Source organism: Pan troglodytes, chromosome 13 (assembly GCF_028858775.2).
Source record: "Pan troglodytes isolate AG18354 chromosome 13, NHGRI_mPanTro3-v2.0_pri, whole genome shotgun sequence".
In the NCBI taxonomy this organism is placed as follows: domain Eukaryota; kingdom Metazoa; phylum Chordata; class Mammalia; order Primates; family Hominidae; genus Pan; species Pan troglodytes.
In genome coordinates, this window is record NC_072411.2 from 143,398,107 (window position 1) to 143,420,000 (window position 21,894).

At 47.3% G+C, this 21,894-nt stretch overlaps 1 protein-coding gene across 5 annotated transcripts in view; it reads right to left on the bottom strand.

Annotated features, from left to right (window-relative positions):
- Positions 1-1,025: 1,025 nt before the first annotated feature.
- The window catches only part of PASK (PAS domain containing serine/threonine kinase), a 53,888-nt gene continuing 33,019 nt past the window's right edge, over positions 1,026-21,894 (bottom strand). For 4 of the 5 annotated variants that reach the window (XM_009444720.4, XM_001157196.6, XM_054679688.2 and 1 more), the window contains exons 13-18: positions 10,030-10,155; positions 9,785-9,919; positions 6,989-7,188; positions 3,094-3,227; positions 2,280-2,426; positions 1,026-1,650 (exon numbers count right to left, since the gene is read on the bottom strand). In XM_009444720.4, coding sequence (XP_009442995.3) covers positions 1,493-1,650; positions 2,280-2,426; positions 3,094-3,227; positions 6,989-7,188; positions 9,785-9,919; positions 10,030-10,155 — 900 coding nt within the window. In that variant the 3' untranslated portion in view covers positions 1,026-1,492. Of the gene's footprint in view, positions 1,651-2,279; positions 2,427-3,093; positions 3,228-3,393; positions 3,725-6,988; positions 7,189-9,784; positions 9,920-10,029; positions 10,156-21,894 lie in introns of all 5 variants that reach the window. The other variant, XR_010149981.1, reaches the window with a different exon arrangement.

Consider the following 21,894-nt stretch of genomic DNA (forward strand, 5'->3'; position numbering starts at 1 on the left):
TAAGCACCATAAACACTGCAAGGTAGGGGTTCTTAAAACATCAGAAAACTCTTTGAATTCTGAAGAGTGAACATCACTGACTTTAATACACACCTGTAAAACCCTTGTACCTTGAATGTCCCTGATAGAGGAGGGTCCTCCTCCACCAACTCCATCAGTCACTTGTGGTGGCAGCGAGGCTCAGGCAGCACTTTCTAAAGAAAGGGACGGCAATAGCCCATATCCTACTAGATGGGACTAAAATTAACTCTGATCATCCCAAAACAGTTGAGTGCCTCCTAAATAACCACTAGAAATAGCTCAGAACCACGCAGGAGGCAGCCTGGCTCCCAGGCAGCTTCCAGAGGGTTCTGGGCAGGAGTCTCAGAATGTGGAAAAACCGTCTGCAAGTGATGACATGTGGGAAAAGGGTAGGGGTTTAGGTTTTGGTTTTTTTCCTACTGTCTCAGCAGGGGAAAAAAATGAAAGGTTCTGCTCTCACCTCTAGCTATTCCCTCCTCTCTAACACAGACATGAAATAAAACAATCCTAAGTACTTGACCTAGCTAAGTCTGTCTGAGGGGGATGGACTGGAGTCTAAGGGAGGGAAGCAGCCAGTTGAGTATCTGACAAACACCCTGGGACCTGAGCAGCCCGGAGGAATACAGGGCTGGAGCCCCTCACACAGACCAGAGGTGCGGGCTGGGCCAGGAAGCCCCTCCTGTGGACAGAGGTGGGAGCTGGCTGGCCATGGGATATCTGGGGACTGCTGGCAGTGAGCCAGCCACGTGTTTGACAGCAGAGTCTTGCTACAGACAGAAGGGAGGTCCCTGAGGACGCCACCCTCCCCCGTCTTACCAGATGGAGCAAGCTTCAGAGCCCTAGGCCCACCCCTGGCAGGGCCTGCCTGTAAAAGGAACCCCAGAATGGCCAAGGCTAGACTTCTCTCCAACTGTGGCAAGTGGGGTGCACACATGGAAAAATGAGGAAACCAGGTATTTCTCACACTTAGCACACGGGAACAGTTCACAACATCCAAGTCAGGATAACTGTTTACTAACAAAGGTGCTTTAATTTGAAAAGCATTTGAGGAAATAAATTAATGAAATAGTCTGGCCATTTGACTAACCAGTTCTACAAATTTCACATATCCGTCGCTCAGATGAGCATATACCAAGTCAGAGGAAACAAAACATGCACATATACAAAAGTAGAAAGAGAAAACACTCATGCCTTCAGAAGTTCACAAATTAAAAGCCCTTTAGTAATATAAAACAGTTGAACACTGGAATGTTTTTTTCTAGGTGATGAAAAAAGTGAATTCCAAATCTATGTAATAAACCTAAAATAATACAGCATCACTGTCTTCTGTTCTGGTGTTTATCAAACCTGCACATGAGTTTTTAGAAGGTGAATTGGGGATGCTTCAGAATGTATTTTCTCCAAACAGATGGAGCCTGAAAACTGTGTGATTTTCCAAACCAAGTGGAGAAAAGCAGGAAGAAATTGGTGTTTAGCTGGTCAGCAGACGGGGATCCCCGGGATGCAAACAGCCTTGGCCATTAGGAGCCTCGCCTGGAACGGGGCCCCCACAAAGCTCCTGAGCCTGGGCCACATCACTCAGGCTCCTGTTCCCCATCTCCAGGCTCGCAGTGGACAGAACTCCGCTTTCTGAAGAAACAAGAAGGTAACTGTATCACGTGCTAACAACTTAAGGTTCTAAAATACTTTGCTTCTCACTTGAAGAAGTCCTAGAACAAAAGCCTAAGGTGAGGCCCTCAGAAATCCAACTGGCAATGTCCCGGAAGTACAGATCCTGCCAAGGTGGGGATCTAAGCCCAGGGCCATCAACCTCAGCTTGGTCCAAATGCTCTGAGCAGTGGTTTTGGCTCTGTGGCCAGAGCCTTGTCTGAAGAGCCCTGGGCCCCGCCGGCTGCTGGAGAATCACTCTCAGCATCTGTGGCCTCATCCTCCCCTTCGGCCCAGTCAGACCATCACCAGCTGCAGTCCTCACACCATCTTTGAGGGTTCCAACCCCTTCTGCCAGGAGCTCCCATGACACCTGCCCACCCTCCAAGGTCCAAAGCCACACCCTGAACCCCAGTGGTGTCCAGAGGCCTCGGGACAGAATCAAACCCCCTCTCACAGGTGACAGGTCAGCTATAGGCCCTGACATTTGTGTCCAAGACAGCATGGAGGAGAGAGCCTCCTTTTCCTCCTTTTGACCTAGGAAGGCAGCCTGGGGACCTCATTATTCCAAGTGAAGTCACGTGGGGTGGAGGGATGCTGAGAAGCCTCACCTGGCTTGTTTACTCGACACACCTCTTCCCATGTATAGTCAGCAAGATTCACAGGCTGTGTTACCCACGGGTCTGTCACCAGCTTCTCCAAGGTGGTGCGCTTCTCAGGGACTGGCTGCAGCAGCCCAGACACAAGGCTCATGAGTTCTGGGGACACAAAGAACACAGATGGTAGGTCCAGATTGGGATGAAGTGGAGCACATCTCAGATTCCTGGGTGCTCACCACCCCCCGCAGAGCCTCTGACTGGGCAGGTGGCGGCCCAGGAACCTCTAGTGCAGGGCCCAGCTGTGCTTGGACAGAAGCTGCAGGAAACATTCATTGCCTCTGAAATGAAAGCTTGGAGTTCAAGATGCCATCTCACTCAACCAAAATCCAGGTGGTGCAGAGGTTCCTAACTGCTCTGTTCTCAGGGGCTCTGGCAATGCAGAGCTGTGAATAACGCAGGGTTAACATGACAGGTGAGGGGATGCCAGCACAAGCTGAGAGAAGCCCCCAGCCTTGCATCTGGATTCGGGCCCCAGTTCCTTTAACCATGTAGGCACCAAGTCAACAGGGCCACTTGGAGCCTCCCTGTCCTGACTGCAAGTGTGTTTCTCACAAGAGGGCCTCTAAGATCCAAAGAGGAACATTAACAAAAACTAAATTATCAAGATGTTTTAAAGTCATATGCAAATTATTTGATGAATAGAAAAGAAACAAATGAGACTGTTGATATGGACAGATACACACTGAGGAATGAGGAAATGGGAAAAAAAAAGTGGCTGGTCTCTAAGGACAGTGTCGACTGTCTACCACTTGCAGCTCACGCTCACCTTTGGACACCAGGTATGGCGGGTGTATGGCAGCCTCCACGGTCTCCTCCAGCTCACAGAAGGGGTTCTCCTCAAAGACCAGCGTGTACAGAGTGACTCCCAGAGACCACATCTCCAGCTCCGGCCCTCTGTAGCTGTGAGGAGGAGGAGGCATCAGGACGCCACGGCGCTCAGCGCAGGCTTGCCAAGCCCGCCCATGGGAAGCACCATGGCCCTTCCCGACCAGCACACAGGCCAGGCAGTGGTTTCCCAAGAGGAGGGTCACTCCACCCCTCAAACACGCCCTCCATTTCCACGCACTTCTGCCCCAGGCCAGCCAGCAGGCCATGTGCCAGGAGTGGAGAGGCCATCGGGCAGCTCCGAGGCTAATCAGGAACTTCCTTGTGGACACCAACCACAAGACGTGTCCACCAGAGGGGGAGGGCTTCCTGGAGGAAGCAGAGTACACGTCCATTGGCTTTGCTGAGGGCCACGGGAGCTGCAGGCCACTTCAGAACAGGGTCACGTGCCCTTCAGACGTGATCGGGCATGTTCACGATCTTGGTGTGAACGGGCTTGGTGTGACCATGGACACACATGCCCTTTAGGAAGATGGCTGTGGCGACGATGTGAAGGGTGCTGCAGGACAAGACTGAACAGGGAAAAACACCGAAGGATGAAAGCAAACAAGAAGGACGTGGTGAAGGTGGGTGTTCACACAGTGGGCCAAATGGAGGAGCAAGCTTCAGGGAGAAGACACCCAAAGGACTACTGTTACTTCCTGTCGCCGTAAACATCCTCATCCACGCTACCATTTATTTCCTGTTGCCGTAAACATCCTCATCCACGCTACCATCTATTGGGTACCTAGAGATGCCAACGCTGTACCAGCATTTTACATGGCTTAACCCAAATCCTCACAACAACCTAGCAAGATAAATGACTTTCATTTTGCACAGAAGAGCAAGGCTTGGTGAGGTGAAGTTGCTACCAAGCACGCACCAGAGCCAGGTCACCCGCACCCACAGCCCTGCCCCTGCACTGGCCAAAGCCATGCGTCTCCAGGTCCGCAGCTGGCGGTCTGTCCCCAGAAGAGGTCTGGGAAGCAGCAGCCTGTTCTTAGAACCGGAATTAGACAAGGGAGCCAAGAGAAACCACAGCAGTGAGAAGAGTGGCACGGACAGAGCCCCGGGCTGGACTCGGAGAAGAGGGGCTGGGAGGGAGGGGAGGGGAGGGGAGGGCTCAAGAGGGCAGATCACAGAGGCCAGAGCAGCAGCGTGGGTGAAAGTCGGGCCCCCAGGCTGAGTCAGCGGGGTGGTGGGGTGGCTAGCACAGACCGCAGGGAAGCTGAGGGGACGGATGAGAGCTGTAGGGGCTAGAGCAAGAAAATCAGCTTCAGCAGTTTTTGTTTTTGTGTTGTTTCTGTTTTTTAGAGAGATTTCAAGACGTTTAGAAGCTGAAGAGAAATATCCAATAGAACAGAACAGAGGTTGGCAAACTTTTCCTGTGAAGGGTCAAATAGTAAATATTTCAGGTTTTGGGCCACATGGTCCCCACTGCAACTCAACTCTGTCATGTAGGACAAAGGCAGCTACAGACGACACGTAAGCAAATGAGCACAGCTCCATTCCAATAAAACTTTATTTATAGAAACAAGAGGCAGGGGATGTTTGCACACACGTTTGTAGCAGCATCACGAACAACATAAAGATGGAAGCAAAAGGTAGAAGCAACACAAATGTCCACTGACAGATGAATAAGTACAGCATATCCAGAAAACGCAATCAAATTCAGCCTTGAAAAGGAAGATGCTGGCACAGGCCACAACATGGATGGACCTTGAGGACTTTATGCAAAGTGAAATAAGCCAGTCACCAAAAGGCAAATGCTGTACGATTCCACGTATAGGAGGTCCCTAGAGTAGTCAGATTCATAGAGAAGAAAGCAGAACGGCAGCTGCCAGGGCCTGAGGAAGGGGAATAGGGACCTAAGGCCACAGTCTGCCGACCCTGGAGTAGACGGAGATGAAGATGACAAGACAGAAGCCAGGGCCCTGAGGATGGGATTGAGAATAAGAACTCAGAAACCCTTTCATCCAGGGAGATGGGGAGAGGATGCAGGAGGGAGGAAGGAGCTCCTGAGAGGAGGCCTGCAGCCCCGCAGGCCCAGGAGCAGCACACCGCTCACAGCCAGAAAGGAGAGGCCAGGAGGCAGGGCAGAGCCCTGGCAGGGCAGGCGCTCAGGGAGAGGGTGGGAGCCACAGCTCTGGGAGGCAGGGCCAAGGTGGCCAAGCAGCACTGAGCTCTCGCCCAGGTTGGATCCCCCCTGCACCCTCCCCAAGCTTCACGGCCTGGGTACAGGAAGGGGTGACAAGCCATGCAGCAGGCATCATAGGTCAGTGGACAGGGGACAGGCAGTTCCCTCCAGCACGGAGGGCACGACAACCACCGCAGGGCAGGCAGAGCCCACCAGCGCCCACCAGGCTCTAGGGCAACCAAACTAGATCTGAAGGGAAACTCCATGGCCCTTCTTAGACCAACCCCCTTCAATATTTCACGCTGTTTGGTGGCTCTGAAGATGCATGGAGGTTCTAGCGGGGAAGAGCCCATTTTCACTTCCTCCATACTCTGCACACAGGGCATCCAGGCCCAGAAGAGCTCAACACTGCCTGGCATGGAGAGGCTGGCGCAGGCTGAGGCTGCTGGGCTCTGAGGACTCAGGGTGCGCAGCCTGGAACCTGCACCTCCTAATGAAATATGGCCTAAGCAGACACCAGGATCCAGGGCCCAGCCACTCCTCTCCCCGATGCTGAGGCCCTCCCGAGAGCCCAAGGCACAGCATGGAGCTCGCGCGTGACTGCGAGCAAATGCCCTGGCCTCAGGCCGCCCGGTCAGGTGCAGCAGGTCTGTGAGGGACCCCGTGTGCCTCTCCTGTGGGGGCAGCATCAGCTTCCCTCCTAGAGAACCACATGGAGCAGATATGGGCGGTGAAGCAGAGCGCTGCAGCAGGGGGCCAGGAGGGTCCAAGCAGTGCTGTGATCATCCGACTCTCTAACCATGAACTCACCTAGAGATGCACTCCAACCACACCTCTCTAAAATACATGTAGGTGTTAGTGGAAAATACCTGTTATCTGTTTCTGACTTAATAAAGTCTATTTCATACACATAGACACATTTGGTTTACAGGCAGATGAGACAGTGATCGGGCACGTCAGCAGACAGTCTCCACTCAGGCCCTACAAATGAACAACAATCTTCCTTTCCGTTTTGCTTTCCTCTCTAAAGTCCCCCGAGAGGAGGCCCTGCCCAGGCCGGCCCCCAACTCACAGGCTCCCCAGACTGCAGAGATGCAACCTCAGCCACACACCCAAGGACGCCGCTTCTCCCCACAGCAGAGCAGAGGCTCAGCTGGCCCACTCCAGTGACATGGAGTCTGGCTGGTCAGCGACAGCCCCTCCAGCCAAGGACTCCACCTTCAGCACGAATCCTCTGCCTCGGGACTTTCTCTAGTGCTTGATTTCTTGTATGGTCAGCCCCGCGGTATTTTATTGAAATAGATATTATTCCTGTCATCAAAATAAATAAACCTAACTAAAAAGAATCCTCTTCACTTATTTGAAGAGTGCCATTTTGGGGGACTCTTCAATATTTTTCTTGGCTTTTTATTATTATATGAAACTCCAAACAAATAAAAGCTGAGAAAATAAAATTATTAACTCCTATATCCATCGCCCAGTGCCTTTGCCCAATATGACCTTGCCTGCCTGCCCACTTACTTTTCAGCATATCACCCTGACCACTCAACACTCATCACAAAGAGGCACGAAGGAAGCCATCTTCCCACCCAAAATCGAGCCACCCTCAGGGTCCTGACAGAGGACACAAAGACGGGCCGCACCGCAGCCGCATACGTACGGATTCCCCATGAGAACTTCCGGTGCACAGTACTCGATGGTCCCACAGAAAGTATAAAATAATTTTCCCCTTTCCAAGTAGGCGGCCGAGCCAAAGTCTATCAGCTTGATTGTGAAGTCCTCGGCAATCACGATGTTCTCATCCTTGATGTCACGGTGGATGATGTCCTTCAAGCGCAGGTATCCCACTGCTGACACTAGCTGGAATCAGGAGGCCAGAGGGGGCTTTTTAAAAAAGCAATTCAACTAAAATATGCATTTAAAATAAACTGGAACAAAAAAAAAAAAAAAACACAAAGAAAAAATAAACCTCCGACTCATAATGAACTGAGGACAGGAAAGATTTTTCAATGCTGAAGATATGATTGGAAGCAAACAGGAAACAAAGCCCTTCAGGAGGCGTGTTCACTGGGGATGGCCACGTTAGCCGGCAAGGTGGCAACATCAATATGAGACTCGTGAGTTCTGTTTGCTGCTGAGAAAAGCTTCCCAGCAGACACTCGCCCCCACCAACGCACACCATGCCTATTTCAGGAGGAAAGACAGGCCACAAAGCCACAGCTCAAAGACACTCATGGTGGGCAAGTGAGTGGATGCAGGTTTGGTGTTAAGTGGGAAGTGCCCGAGAGAAAGCACCAAGTCGATAACCTCAGCTCACGGGGAGGGAAAGTGACTTGCCCAGAGTTCAGGCAGCAATTTGGGGCAGAGCTGGGAGCACAGCCTCAGTGGCATCTCAGAGAGCAGCATGACGTATCAGCCATCCTTTCCCCAAATGTGTGGCTACTCAATGATGCAGACTTAAAGCAGTTACACTGGAAACGGGCTTCGTTCCCACGGAGGTGCAGCTGCAGTGCTCCACTGCCTGCCCACTCTGCCTCTCCAATAACGGAGGCCAGCAACATCGGCCTTTCAGTTTAGCTCAACTAGGATGAATTAAACGTCTGACTGTCATAATTTGGACACCCATTATGCCAATCAACTTAGTGATTTCATGGATGTATCATGTTGATCTTTTGAGACAAATTTATATTTACAAATGAGTATCTTTCAAATCAGAAGCAATAATCACAGGCTAGCTAAGCCCGATTAACTTACATTTAATAAATATACGCATATTTATACACATATATACAAACATATACATACCTGCATATTTATATATACATACCTGCATATTTATATATACATACACATTTAGATACATACATGTGCACATATATACACACCTGCATACACACGTGTGCATACCTATACACGTAACATATACTTGTACATAGGTACACACATAAATACACATATACAAGCATGCATGCATACATACTTACATATATATGTAGATATATACAAATCAGTCAGGATCCAATCAGGAGACAGAAACCACACATGAACTTGAACATGGAAAGTTTCATTAAGATTTATTAACTAGTACTGAGAGATTAACCACAAAGGGCTAAAGAGCGACTTGAAGAAAGCTGCTCTTCCTGCAGATGCTTCTGTGCCCTGGACTGGCCATGCTGCCCTGGAGCGGCCTGAACCAAGCCAGGGCTGTTCCCAGGCCCAGCTCCCCGACCCCGCTGCTGAGCAGGTCCTGATGAATCTGGAGCTGACAGGCAATGCCCTGAGAACCGGCATGATTCCTACATACATTGATGTGCGATCATATACTTTATAAAATTGTGAATCTGTATTTACATAGAATAACATTTATGTCTATATATTTACAAAAGGGGTAGAGATTCTTTTGGCAAAAATTTTAGAGTATAAACACCATAATTATGTGTCTCACTAGCCCCAGAATTAACAGCTGTCAGGCAGCAGCTTTTAACAAGTGACCCTCAACATAACCTCATACAGATACTCCGTTTGCTGTAAAAAGTTTCAGAAACAAGTGTTGGCCACAAACTAAAGGGAGGGCGTCACCTTCCAACACGGAAGAGGGAGAGAGGTGACCCTTTTTTGGCAGAACCATAATATCTGAAACTTACAAGTAGGAGCCTGAGAAACTAAACTTCGGAAACCCAACAACCCGAGTGTGTGTAGCTTTAAGGAAGAAATGTTGATTCACGGAAGCTGTCATTAGAAATCGAGTTGTCCCCAGCAAACAATCCAAGAGCAAATGTGAGTTGTCTACACAGCCCTTTGCTGGTATTTCTCCAGTTCTTTCAGGGGAGCTGGGAGCAGTACAGGATGGAACCACCACCCTCTCCTTAAAACCCAACACGAGTTACCATTTCTTCCCCCTGTCCCTCTGCTAGGGTGCCTTCCTATTTGGATCATCACTCTCCCATTCCAATAAAATAATGGCCGAAGTTCAATATGTCATTAGACACGAAACAGATCAAGACAAATACTTACTGAAAAGTGAGAATGTCAGGATCTCAATTTTGCTGGTTGATTAACTGAACAGACACCATTCAGTGAGCACTTACAGCCTGCAGGCCGCTGTGCCGCACACATGCCTTTGAGACACTCTCTGGCTGCATCCTAACCCTTACTGGTTAATTTTTATGATTGTTGTGCATATTTTATGTATGTAAATAAACCTTAACCATTAAACATACTTTCTCAGTCATTCCAGGACTGTATCTGGCCTCATCCTTCCTTCCCAACCTCACTTTCTCTACTTCAATCATAGAATTTTCTTCTCAAAATATATATCCTACTCCATGAAATCCCCACACAGAAGGCTAGATCCAGCTCAGAGAGAGAACCGAGTATGGATCACTGATCTTTGCAGCCACCGGACCCAGGCACCCAGGCCTGCGTTCACACCAACACGGCTCTGGCCTGCTCTCACTTGTCGGAAGATGTAGCTCGCCAGGGGCTCATCCAGCCTGGGGTGGCGGTCAATGAAAGCGAAGAGGTCTAGGCCGGAGCCGTGCTTCTCCATCACGAGCTGGAAGAACCCTTGGTTTTCAAATACATCCAATACCTAGGAAGAGACAAAGCCAAGTCCAACTCTGCCAAAACATCTTCAAGTCAACAAATTGAAGACATTTGACATGAGCCAAGTTAGGGTATCTCTGAAGAGGAAACCATCACCTTGATGATATTGGCGTGCTCCACCCTGGATAGAATTGCGATCTCTAAAGTAACTTTCCCAAGTTTGGGATCCTCAATCCAACAATCCTCCAAGACCTTCTCCTTCTTAATAAACTTCACCACCACCTGTGAGGAAGACAGAGAGTAGTGGAAATAGCTGGAGCCAGTCCTCAAGCATCCCATTACACCAGGGCCACCCGGTCCTCAAGCATCCCATTACACCAGGGCCACCCGGTCCTCAAGCATCCCATTACACCAGGGCCACCCAGTCCTCAAGCATCCCATTACGCCGGGGCCACCAGGTCCCCAAGCATCCCGTTACGCCAGGGGCCACCACCGGTCCTCAAGCATCCCATTACAACAGGGGCCACCATCAGTCCTCAAGCATCCCATTACGCTGGGGCCACCTGGTCCTCAAGCATCCCATTACGCCGGGGCCACCAGGTCCCCAAGCATCCCGTTACGCCAGGGGCCACCCAGTCCTCAAGCATCCCATCACACCAGGGGCCACCCGGTCCTCAAGCATCCCATTACACCAGGGCCACCCGGTCCCCAAGCATCCCATTACACCAGGGCCACCCGGTCCCCAAGCATCCCATTACACCAGGGCCACCCGGTCCTCAAGCATCCGATTACACCAGGGCCACCCGGTCCCCAAGCATCCCATTACACCAGGGCCACCCGGTCCTCAAGCATCCCATTACACCAGGGCCACCCGGTCCTCAAGCATCCCATTACACCAGGGCCACCCGGTCCCCAAGCATCCCATTACACCAGGGCCACCCGGTCCCCAAGCATCCCATTACACCAGGGCCACCCGGTCCTCAAGCATCCCATTACACCAGGGCCACCCGGTCCTCAAGCATCCCATTACACCAGGGCCACCCGGTCCCCAAGCATCCCATTACACCAGGGCCACCATCAGTCCTCAAGCATCCCATTACACCAGGGCCACCATCAGTCCTCAAGCATCCCATTACACAAGGGCCACCCAGTCCTCAAGCATCCCGTTACGCCAGGGGCCACCCAGTCCTCAAGCATCCCATTACACCAGGGCCACCCGGTCCCCAAGCATCCCATTACACCAGGGCCACCCGGTCCTCAAGCATCCCATTACACCAGGGCCACCCGGTCCTCAAGCATCCCATTACACCAGGGCCACCCGGTCCCCAAGCATCCCATTACACCAGGGCCACCATCAGTCCTCAAGCATCCCATTACACCAGGGCCACCATCAGTCCTCAAGCATCCCATTACACAAGGGCCACCCAGTCCTCAAGCATCCCGTTACGCCAGGGGCCACCCAGTCCTCAAGCATCCCATTACACCAGGGCCACCCGGTCCTCAAGCATCCCATTACACCAGGGGCCACCCGGTCCTCAGGCATCCCATTACACCAGGGGCCACCCGGTCCTCAAGCATCCCATTACACCAGGGGCCACCCGGTCCTCAGGCATCCCATTACACCAGGGGCCACCCGGTCCTCAGGCATCCCATTACACCAGGGCCACCATCGGTCCATGCAGCAGATGCATCCCCTGCATTTACCTCCCCTAAGTCCCACGGAAAGAAGAAACAAAGTGATAAACGCCTGCAGCACAAGGAAGCGGAGAAGGGGGTCAGCAGCTGACCAGAAATGCAGCGTCATTACTGCCCATTCTATAAGGTGGACAGATGCGTGAGATGGAGAATCCAGGTGGAGCTGAGGAAGCCATAACCTGGGCTGGAGAGAGGGCCCCAGAGGCCTCAGGGCATGTGCCCCGGGGAACATCCACGTCACCCCGACTTCTCGATCAAGCACTGGAAGCCCTGGCCAAGAGAATGAACGAAGAAGCCAGAAAACTAGAAAATACAAAGAAAAGCTATCACTCTTAGATATGTTTTCAACATTGAGATTAATCAGAGTTTAGCAAGACTGACAGACATAAGGTAAATATAAGAAAAACAGTGCTACCACAGTCATTGATAGTCAAAGTGTAACAGAAAAAGATACCATTCACAAAAGAAAGAACACTGCAAGTCGCTGAAAATCTGGTCGCCCAACACAACGCCTGCTGCTACGTGGGTGTTGGCACGCAGCTGAAGTAGCGACGGGCAACCCAGCGGGTGCCGACCACAGGATGGGCCTGTTCAGGTGTCAGGAAGAGATGCCGAGATCACACACCAGGGAACGATGAGTGCCAAGAAGGAAAAAAAGATGGGGCAGGAAGTGCCGCGGGGGTGCAGCCCCTGCGAGGTGCATGGGATAGGGAGCGAGTCCCGGGAAGGCAGCTTCTGAGCGCCTCGGGGAAGGCCCTCCAGGCAGAGGGCAGCGGGAGCACAGGACTGCGGCAGAGCGCACCTGAGCTGTGAGGAGGTGTGAGGGAGGCGGGGGGCTGGGCAGGCAACGTAAGTGGGCATCGGGAGGGCATCGGGGCCAGGGCGGGAGCAGGAAGAACCATCGGAGCCTGGGCAACATCCAGGCCTCTCACAGTCATCAGGAGAGAAGGGGGCAGCTTGGGTGCCAGCCTGTGAGAGGTGAAAGGAGACAAATTCTGAAGACCCTTTGACGGGAGGGTCACTATGGCCCAAAAGGCCAGAGGTGAGACTGAGGGAAAGCAAGAAGACGAGGGGAAGCAGGCTGTGGTCCTGAGGAGCAAAAGAAGGGCCTGCTGAGATGTGGCAGAGCTCCAGAAGCCTCCGGGAGGGCGGGAGCCCTGACACTCTAGGTGAAGAGGCCTGCGGCCTGTCCAGCTGCAGGGCCAAGGAGACAAGAGGGCAGGCTCCTCCAGGGGGGCCCATGCACACCTAAAATGAGTGTCAGGAGGAGGGAGAAGGAAAGAATTAACGGAACCAAAGAATGGAAGCTTTAAATATTCAGATCAAAGTCTTACCAAGTATCAAGCAAGAATAAAGAAAACACACACAAACATAAACCCCTAAAGACATCCTGGTGAAAACTTTGAAAGACAAAGATTTTAAATCTAGAAAGAAAAATAAATCAGGTTTTGCTGTCAGCAAAATTCACTTCAAAATAATGCTAGATTACAACAGATACAGGTCTAAAAAGTTCTGAGAGGAGAAAGGCATATCACCACTAAAATATGAGAGAAAAATAAACACACTTTAATACATACAAGGACTGAATGTATAGTACCCATGAATCCTTCCTGGAAAAACTGGCAATGAATATATTCTAGCAAATGAAAAATAAACCTGGAAAAAAGAAGAAACTGGACATAAAAATAATGGAGACTTAACAAAAGAACAACAAGACTTGTACACTGAAATTACAAAACACTATTGAAAGAAATTAAAGATCTAAATGAATAGAAAACTTTCCACGTTCACAGATCAGGAGACTAAATATTGTTAAGATGACAATACTCTCCAAAGTGAGCTATAGATTCAATGTGATTCCTATGAGAATCTCAGCTGGCTTTTTTGCAAAACTGACAAGCTCATCCTAAAATCCTTAAGAAAATGAAAAATGGCCAAAACAATCTCAAAATAGCCAAAACAAGCTTGAAAAAAAAAAAACACAAAGTTGAAGGACTAGCATTTTCCAGTTTCATAACTTACTACAGAGCTACAGTAATCAAGACAGTGTGGTACTGGCTTAAGGACACACTTAAGATAGAAAGACAGACTATAGATCAATGGAATAGAATTCAGAGTCCAGAAACAAATCCATGCATCTATGGTCAACTGATTTTTGACAAGGGTGCCAAAAACCACTCAATGGGGAGACGACAGTCTTCAACAAGCAGTGCTAGTACAACTAGATATATCCACATACGAAAGGGTGAAGTCCAATCCCAGTCTCACACCACACACAAAAATTAACCTCAAAAATAGATCAAAGACTTACATGTAAAATCTAAAACCATAAGACTCTTAGAGAAAATATGGGAGTAAATCTTTATGACCTTGGGCTTGGCAGAGTCTTCCTAGATATAACACCAAAACACAAGTGACAAACGGTAAAAGAGACCAACTGAACGTCATCCATTTAAAATGTTTCTGCTTCCCAGTCCTTCAGGGGCCCCCAGTGCAAAGCCCAGGGGCTGGCAGGGGCCCATGGCACAGGGCAGACAGCCTGGCCAAGGAGCAGGCCAGCGTGTACACCAAGCTGTGTGGTGTGTTTCCCCGCACCTGGTGGAGGCCATGATGGGGCGCTTCCTGCAGCTCCTGGACCCGCAGCAGCTGGCTGCCGAGATCTTCTCATACAATTCCCAGCACCCCAGTGAGTAAGCTGCCCGTGGCTGGCAAGGGCAGCACCCCCAGCCTCCAAGGGCTGTCAGGCTGGGCCTTGCGCCATCAAGCAGCCTGTTCCCAGCCGAGGCCCACCCCAGAGGCTGGACAGAGGGAGGATTCAAGTCAGGGGGGAAGCCCACAAACCAAAGATACCGTAGGACTGGTTCTGGCCCATGCAGCACCTCTAGCTGTGTGCCTGAGTGGGTCAGAAGCGATCACCCTGTTGATACACATTCTATCTCTGTAGTTTAAGGAGACGCTGCCAGTAACGGCGTCGGTCCATGGCTGAGGCCCAAACTGTCTTTTCTCTCGGAGGGTGGGGAGGGAGGTGGGGACAGCAGAGGCCTGGGCTGGGTGCCCTGTGCACGCCACCCCACTTCCGCCCTACCCCTGGGACGTTGGCCTTGGCTGGCTAGTTGGGCATCATGTGCCCACCCTCCAAGGGCCTCATCCACGCTCTCGCTGGGCACGTGGCTTCATGTCAGTAAGCAAGATGCTTCTTTTTTTTTTTTTTTTTTGGAGACAGAGTCTTGCTCTGTCGCCCAGGCTGGAGTGCAGTGGCGCCATCTCGGCTCACTGCAAGCTCCGCCTCCCGGGTTCATGCCGTTCTCCTGCCTCAGCCTCCTGAGTAACTGGGACTACAGGTACCCACCACCACGCCCGGCTAATTTTTTTGTATTTTTAGTAGAGACAGGGTTTCACCGTGTTAGCCAGGATGGTCTCGATCTCCTGACCTCGTGATCCACCTGCCTTGGCCTCCCAAAGTGCTGGGATTATAAGCGTGAGCCACCGCACCCAGCCTGCAAGATGCTTCTTAATAACCCACCTTCTGCCCCACTCTGTTCCTTATCCTGCTGCCCCTGTAGGAGTCAAGGGCCCTCTGTCTACACCCTCTCCTCCTCCTCCATCCTCTATTCAGAGTCATCTTGTCCTTCCCCACGGGTGGGGGAACATGTGTATGTTTGTGTACACATGTAAATTTTAAATATTTTAAGCAGAAAGTCCTTACCTCCTATAAACCATCCATAAAGTACAATCAATGTGATAAAATAAATAATAAAATTAATAAAATAAAAATGTGCTTCAAATGAAACATCAAGAAAGTGAAAAGACAACACATTTAATGGAGAAAATATTTGCAAATCATATATCTGATCAAGAAATTGTATCTAAAATACAGAACTCATACAATTTAATAATAAAAAGACAACCCAATTTAAAAGTAGGCAAAGGGGCAGGGCCAGGCACAGTGGCTCACACCTGTAATCCCAGCACTTTGGGAGGCTAAGGCGGGTAGATAACCTGAGGTCAGGAGTTCGAGACCAGCCTGGCCAACATGGTGCAACCCCATCTCTACTAAAAATACAAAAATCAGCTGGGCCTGGTGGTGTGCACCTGTGATCCCAGCTACTCAGGAGGCTAAGGCAGGAGAATCGCTTGAACCTGGGAGGTGGAGGTTGCAGTGAGCCAAGATTGTGCCACTGCACTCCAGCCTGGGCGACAGAGCAAGACTCTGTCTCAAAAGAAAAAAAAAATGGGCAAAGGATCAGAACAGACATTTCTCCAAAGAAGATTTACAAACAGCCAATAAGATCATGAAAAGACACTTGACATCATTAGTCATCAGGGAAATGCAAATCATAACCACAGCGAGCTACCCCTTCACACCCCCTAGAATGGCTAGAAATGAAAAGACAATAATAAGTGTTGGCAAGGATATGTAGACCAGGAACCCTTGTACACTGCTGATGGGAATGTAAAAACAGTATAACCTTTTTAGAAAACTGTTCAGCAGTTCCTCAAAACATTAGACACAGAGTTACGACATGACCCATGAAGTGCACTACTAGGTATATGCCTAGAACTGAAAACATATGTTCACACAAATCTTATATACAATTGTTCATAGAAGCATTATTCCTAATGGCCAAAAAATGGAAACAACACAAATGTCCATCAGCTGATAAACGGATAAACAAAATATGGTGTCTGTTCATATAATGGAATATTACTCGGTCATAAAAAAGAATGAAGTACTTATACATGCTGCAATATGGATGAACCTTGAAAACATTATGTTAGATCAAAGAATCCAGTGACAAAAGAGCACACTGTGCATGATTCCATTTATATGAAGTGTCCAGAATAGACAAATCTATTGAGACAGAAAGTAGATTTGTGGTTGCCCAGGATGGGATGGAGGAAATTCGAGCAGGACGGGGGTTATGCGACTGACTACTGATGGGTATGAGGTTTCTTTCTGAGGTCATGAAATGTTCTTCGTTTGTGGTGATGGTTGCACAATTCTGTATGTACTAAAATCTACTGAACTGTTCACTGTAAATGGGTGAATTATATGGTATGTGAACTATATCTCAATACCGATGCCAAAAATCATGATGAAATATTAAAAACTAACAAGAAACAAAAACATGACATAATAAAATATAGTCAACAGAAAGTAGGAAAAATAGAGGGGAAAATAACAAAGCACAGAAATATCCAGAAACAATAGAAAACATCTAGATTTAGATTATAGATTTAAATCCAGCCATATCAGTAATTTCATTAAACATCAACGGTCTAAACACCTCAATTAGAGACTTTCAGACTGAATTTCAAAAGCAAGATCCAAGTGTATGCTGCCTACAGAAGACCATTTTAAATATAGACATAAATGACTAAAAGTAAAAGAATGAGAAAAGTTTACTATGTGAACACAAATCAAATGAAAGCTGGAGTAGTCATACTAATATCAAAGTAGACTTCAGAACAAGGCATATCAAATTAGGAATTAGTTCATCAAGAAGATGCTATGATACTAAATGGGTATTCCTATAACAACAGAGCTTCCAAATATATGAAGTAAAATCTGGGAGGATTACAAAGGGAAACAAGCAAATCCACAAGTATAGGTAGAGACTTCAAAACATAATACAAGCATCAACAAATTTAAAGAAACTGACATTATACAAAGTATGTTCTCTATAAAGAAATTAAAAACAAAAAGATATCTGAACAATCACCAAATAATTGGCAATTAAACAACACACTTCTAAATAACACAAAGTAACAACATATTTGTAAATGAATGAATGTGAAAGCACAACATATGAAAATCTGTGATACACAGATAAAGCTGGGGTTGGAGAAAAATTAAAACATTAAATGATTATATTAGAAAAAAGCATAGCTCAAATAAATGATCTAAGATACCACCTTAGGAAAATAGAAGAAGAAAATAAAATTAAATCCAAAGTAAGAAAAAATAATGAAAAAAATTTTTTATAATAAGAGAAAAGTCACAAGATTGAAAATAGATTATAAATAAGAAAAATTAATGAAACCCAAAGCAGGTTATTTGAAAAGATTAATAAAATTGATAAGCCTCTAACCAGACTGATCAGTTAAAAAAAAAAAGACACAAATTACCACTACCAAGAATGAAAATGGTGATAAAATTATAGCCCCTACAGACATTAAAAGTTTTTAAGAGACTATTTGCCAATAAATTTTATAACTTAGATGAAATGGACAAATTTCTTGAAAGATCCAACCCACCAAAGCTTCAGAAGAAATAGAAAACATAAATAATCCCATTTATATTTTAAAAGTTTAATTTGCAGTTAAAATTCTTCCCTCAAAGAACACTCCAGTCCCAGAGGATTTTACCAGCCAATTTCTACAAAATATTTAAGGAAAAAATATACAAACTCTTCACAAAACAGAAGAGGAAGGACTACTTCCAAATCTTTTTTTAAGACAGGGTCTTGCTGTGTTGCCCAGGCTGGAGTGCAGTAGTGTGATCACAGCTCACTGCAGCCTTGACCTCTCTCGGACTCAAGCGATCTCCCTTCCTCAGCCTCTCAAGTAGCTGGGACTACAAGCATGCACCACCACGCCCAGCTGACTTTTAAATTATTTTGTAGAGATGAGGTCTCACTCCGTTGCACAGGCTAGTCTTGAACTCCAGGGCTCAAGCGATTCTCCCGCTTCAGCCTCCCAAAGTATTGGGATTACAGGGATGAGCCACCACTCCTGGCCCCAAACTCATTTTTATGAGGCCAGCTTTATGCTTATACTAAAATTAGACAGACATTACTAGAAAACTACACACCAATATTCCTCATAAATGTAGATGCAAAAATGCTTAACAAGATATTAGCAAACTGAAGACACGATATATAAAAAGGGCAGTAACACGTTACGAGCAATCCCAAGAATGCAAGGTTGAATCAACATTCATAACTCAATCATGATAATGTATCATGTCCACATAAATAAAAAATGCATCATCTCAACAGATACAGAAAAAGGCATCTGACAAAAGCCAACATCCATTCCTAATAAATACTCTCAGCAAACAAGGAATGGAAGAGAGCTTCCTCAGCTGATAAAAGGCATCTACAGAAAACCCACTGTTAACCTCATCATTAACAGTGAAAGGCTAAAGGCTTTCTTTCTAAGATTGGGAACAAAGCTAGGTTGTCCATTCTCACCACTCCTAGCTCATATTTTACTGGAAGTCTTGGCCAGTGCAATAAGGCAATCAATCAATCAACCAATCAATCAATGGCATAGAGATTAGAAAGGAGGTGATAAATGATACAACTGTCTATATAGAAAATCCCAAAGAATCTACCAAAAAAGTTTGGCAAGTTTGCAGGACACAAAGTCAACACAGAAAAATAGATCGTATTTTTATATACTCGCAATGGTGAACTGGAAATTAAAATTAAAAATCAGTACCACTTCCAACAGCATCCAAAACATGACATACTTAGGGATAAACCTAACAAAATATGTTGGATTCATATGCTGAAAACTGCAGCACATTGATGACAGAATTCAAACAAGACCTAAGTAAATGCCGCGGAAGACTCAATCAATGTGTGACTTCTCCCCAAGTAGCTCTATGGACAATACAAATCCAAATAAAATCCCAGCAGGCATTATTAATAAAATCAACCATGGTTGACACCTGTAATCCCATCACTTTGAAAGACAAAGGTGAAAGGATCATTTGAGGCCAGGAGTTCAAGACCAGCCTGAGCAACACAGCAAGACCTCGTCTCTACAAAAATTAAGAAATTAGCTGGGCGTGGTGGTGTACACCTGTGGTGCCAGCTACTTGGGAGGCTGGAGAAGGGAGGATCGCTTGAGCCCAGGTGGTGGAGGTTGCAGTGAGCCATGATTGCGCCACTGCACTCCAGCCTGGGTGACAGGGCAAGGCCCTGTCCTCCCCAAAACTAATTAATTAATTAAATCCACAAGCTGATTCTAAAATTTACATGAACAAGCAAAGGACCTAGGATATTCAAAGCGGACTTGAAAACAGACAAGTTTCAAGATTCACTATGAAGCCGCAGTCATTGGCAAGCGCGTCGACACGTAGACCGGTGGACTGAACAGACCCCACGTATACGGTCAATCGATTTCTGCCAAGGCTACCAAGATCATCTAATGGAGAAAGGATTCTTTTCCACAACTGGTGCCAAACTAGTGGAAATCCACGTGTATAAGGTAAGCCTCAGCCATGGCCTGCACCACACACCAAATCAACTCCCACTGCCTCACAGACCTCAGTGTACAACCGAGGGCTATAAAACTTGTAGAAGGAAACAGAAAACCTTTGTGACCTCGGGTTATATAGGATACCAAAAGCATTATCCATAAGAGAAAAATTGATAAACTGGACTTCATCGAAATTAAAAACCTCTGCTCTCCAAAAGGCATTGCTAAGAAAATGAAAAGACAAGCCACAGACTGGGTGAAATTCCCTTATCAGATAAAGGAATGGTAACTAGAAATTATAAAGAACTCTTAAAATTCAATATTGTTTAAAAACCCCTTTTTTTTTTTTTTTTTTTTTGAGACAAAGTCTCATCCTGTTGCCCAGGCTGGAGTGCAATGGTGCCCAGGCTGGAGTGCAATGGCACAATCTCGACTTACTGCAACCCCCACCTCCCAGGTTCAAGTGATTCTACTGCCTCTGCCTCCTGAGTAGCTGGGATTACAGGTGTGCACCACCACGCCCAGCTAATTTTTTGTATCTTTAGTAGAGACAGGGTTTCACTATGTTGGCCAGGCTGGTCTCGAACTCCTGAGCTCATGATCCTCCCGCCTCGGCCTCCCAAAGTGCTGGGATTACAGGCGTGAACCACCACACCTGGCCTCAAAAACCCAATTTTTAAAAGCTAGCAAAGGTTTGAAAAGATTTCATCAAAGAAAATATGCAGATAGCGAACAAGCACACAAAAAGATATTCAACATCATTAGAGCTCACATCATTAGCGCATTATAGAAATAGAATGTCCAGAAATAGGCAAGCCTGATTATGTTAAAAGACAAGACAGTGGGTACCCTGGGGTCTGTGCCCAGAAGGGCTCCTGAGATGCTGGGGAAACTGTGCATTTTGATCTGGGTGCTGGTGGTGTGTGTGTCCAGTTGTTGAAAGTCCCTAACAACGTACACTCATGATTTGTGCATCCTGCATTTAAGTATTTGCCTAAATAACTCTCAGGGCATACAGGTGGAAAACAATAGGTGTCTCATATTCCACATATTCAAGTGCTCTTCTGCCATTTTCTCCCCCATGTCATAAGCTGTATATGTTTCAGGCCTGCTCTCTTTCTCTTAATGATAACTACTGGGATACTAATGCTTAACCCTGAAATAGCAGGTCATCCTAAACGCTGGGGAAAAAACTCAAAAAGATTTTTAAAAATTATCTTTTCCTCTACAGCTGGGAAGAAAAAAGAAAGCCATTTTTATTCACCATAAAGCTAGTTTTTTGTTGTTGTTTTTGGCTGTTTTCTTGGAGACAGGGTCTTGCTCTGTTGCCCAGGCTGAAGTGCGTAGCATGATCTTGGCTCACTGCAGCCTCGACCTCCTGGGCTGAAGTGATTCTTCTGCATCAGCCTAATTTTTTAACTTTTTGTAGAGACGAGGTCTTACTATGTTTCCCAGGCTGGGTCAAGCAATCCTCTGGCCTGGGCCTCCTGAAGTGCTAGGATTACAAGAGTGAGCCACTGCATCCCACCCATAAAGCTAGTTCTAATAAACTGTACAGGATCAACCTCCCAACACTCTGGCTTCTCCCATCCTGCCCAGCACAGTGACAGCAGGGGATGTATGCCCATCTCTGTTCTCTGTCACCAGGTAACCAGGCCTGGGAGTGTTCTTGGTACAAAGGAGATTCTTAAGACACGGGAACTGCACTCTGTTCTGTGAACCATAACAACCCTTAAGAGTCTATTTTCTGATTGGTTCCTTTACTCAATAATTTGCTGGCCTTATAATAACATTTAAATTGACATCTGTTTTTTAAAAGGCAAAAACTACTCATGTGGTTTCTTTTTACAGCAAGAGAAAGATGCTGGGGCTTCTTTCTTCTGCCTTAAGGTATAAAGGTTTAAAGAAACCCCTAGAGTCCATCGGATTCCTGATGCAAACCAAGAAAGAGAAGACCTGCTCAGATAAATTACAAATGAAAATAGAAACTTAAAAATCACACTGTTGGCTGGGCATGGTGGCTCACACCTGTAATCCCAGAACTTTGAGAGGCCAAGGCAGATAGATCGCTTAAGCCCAGGAGTTTGAGACCAGCCTGAATAACATGGCAAAACT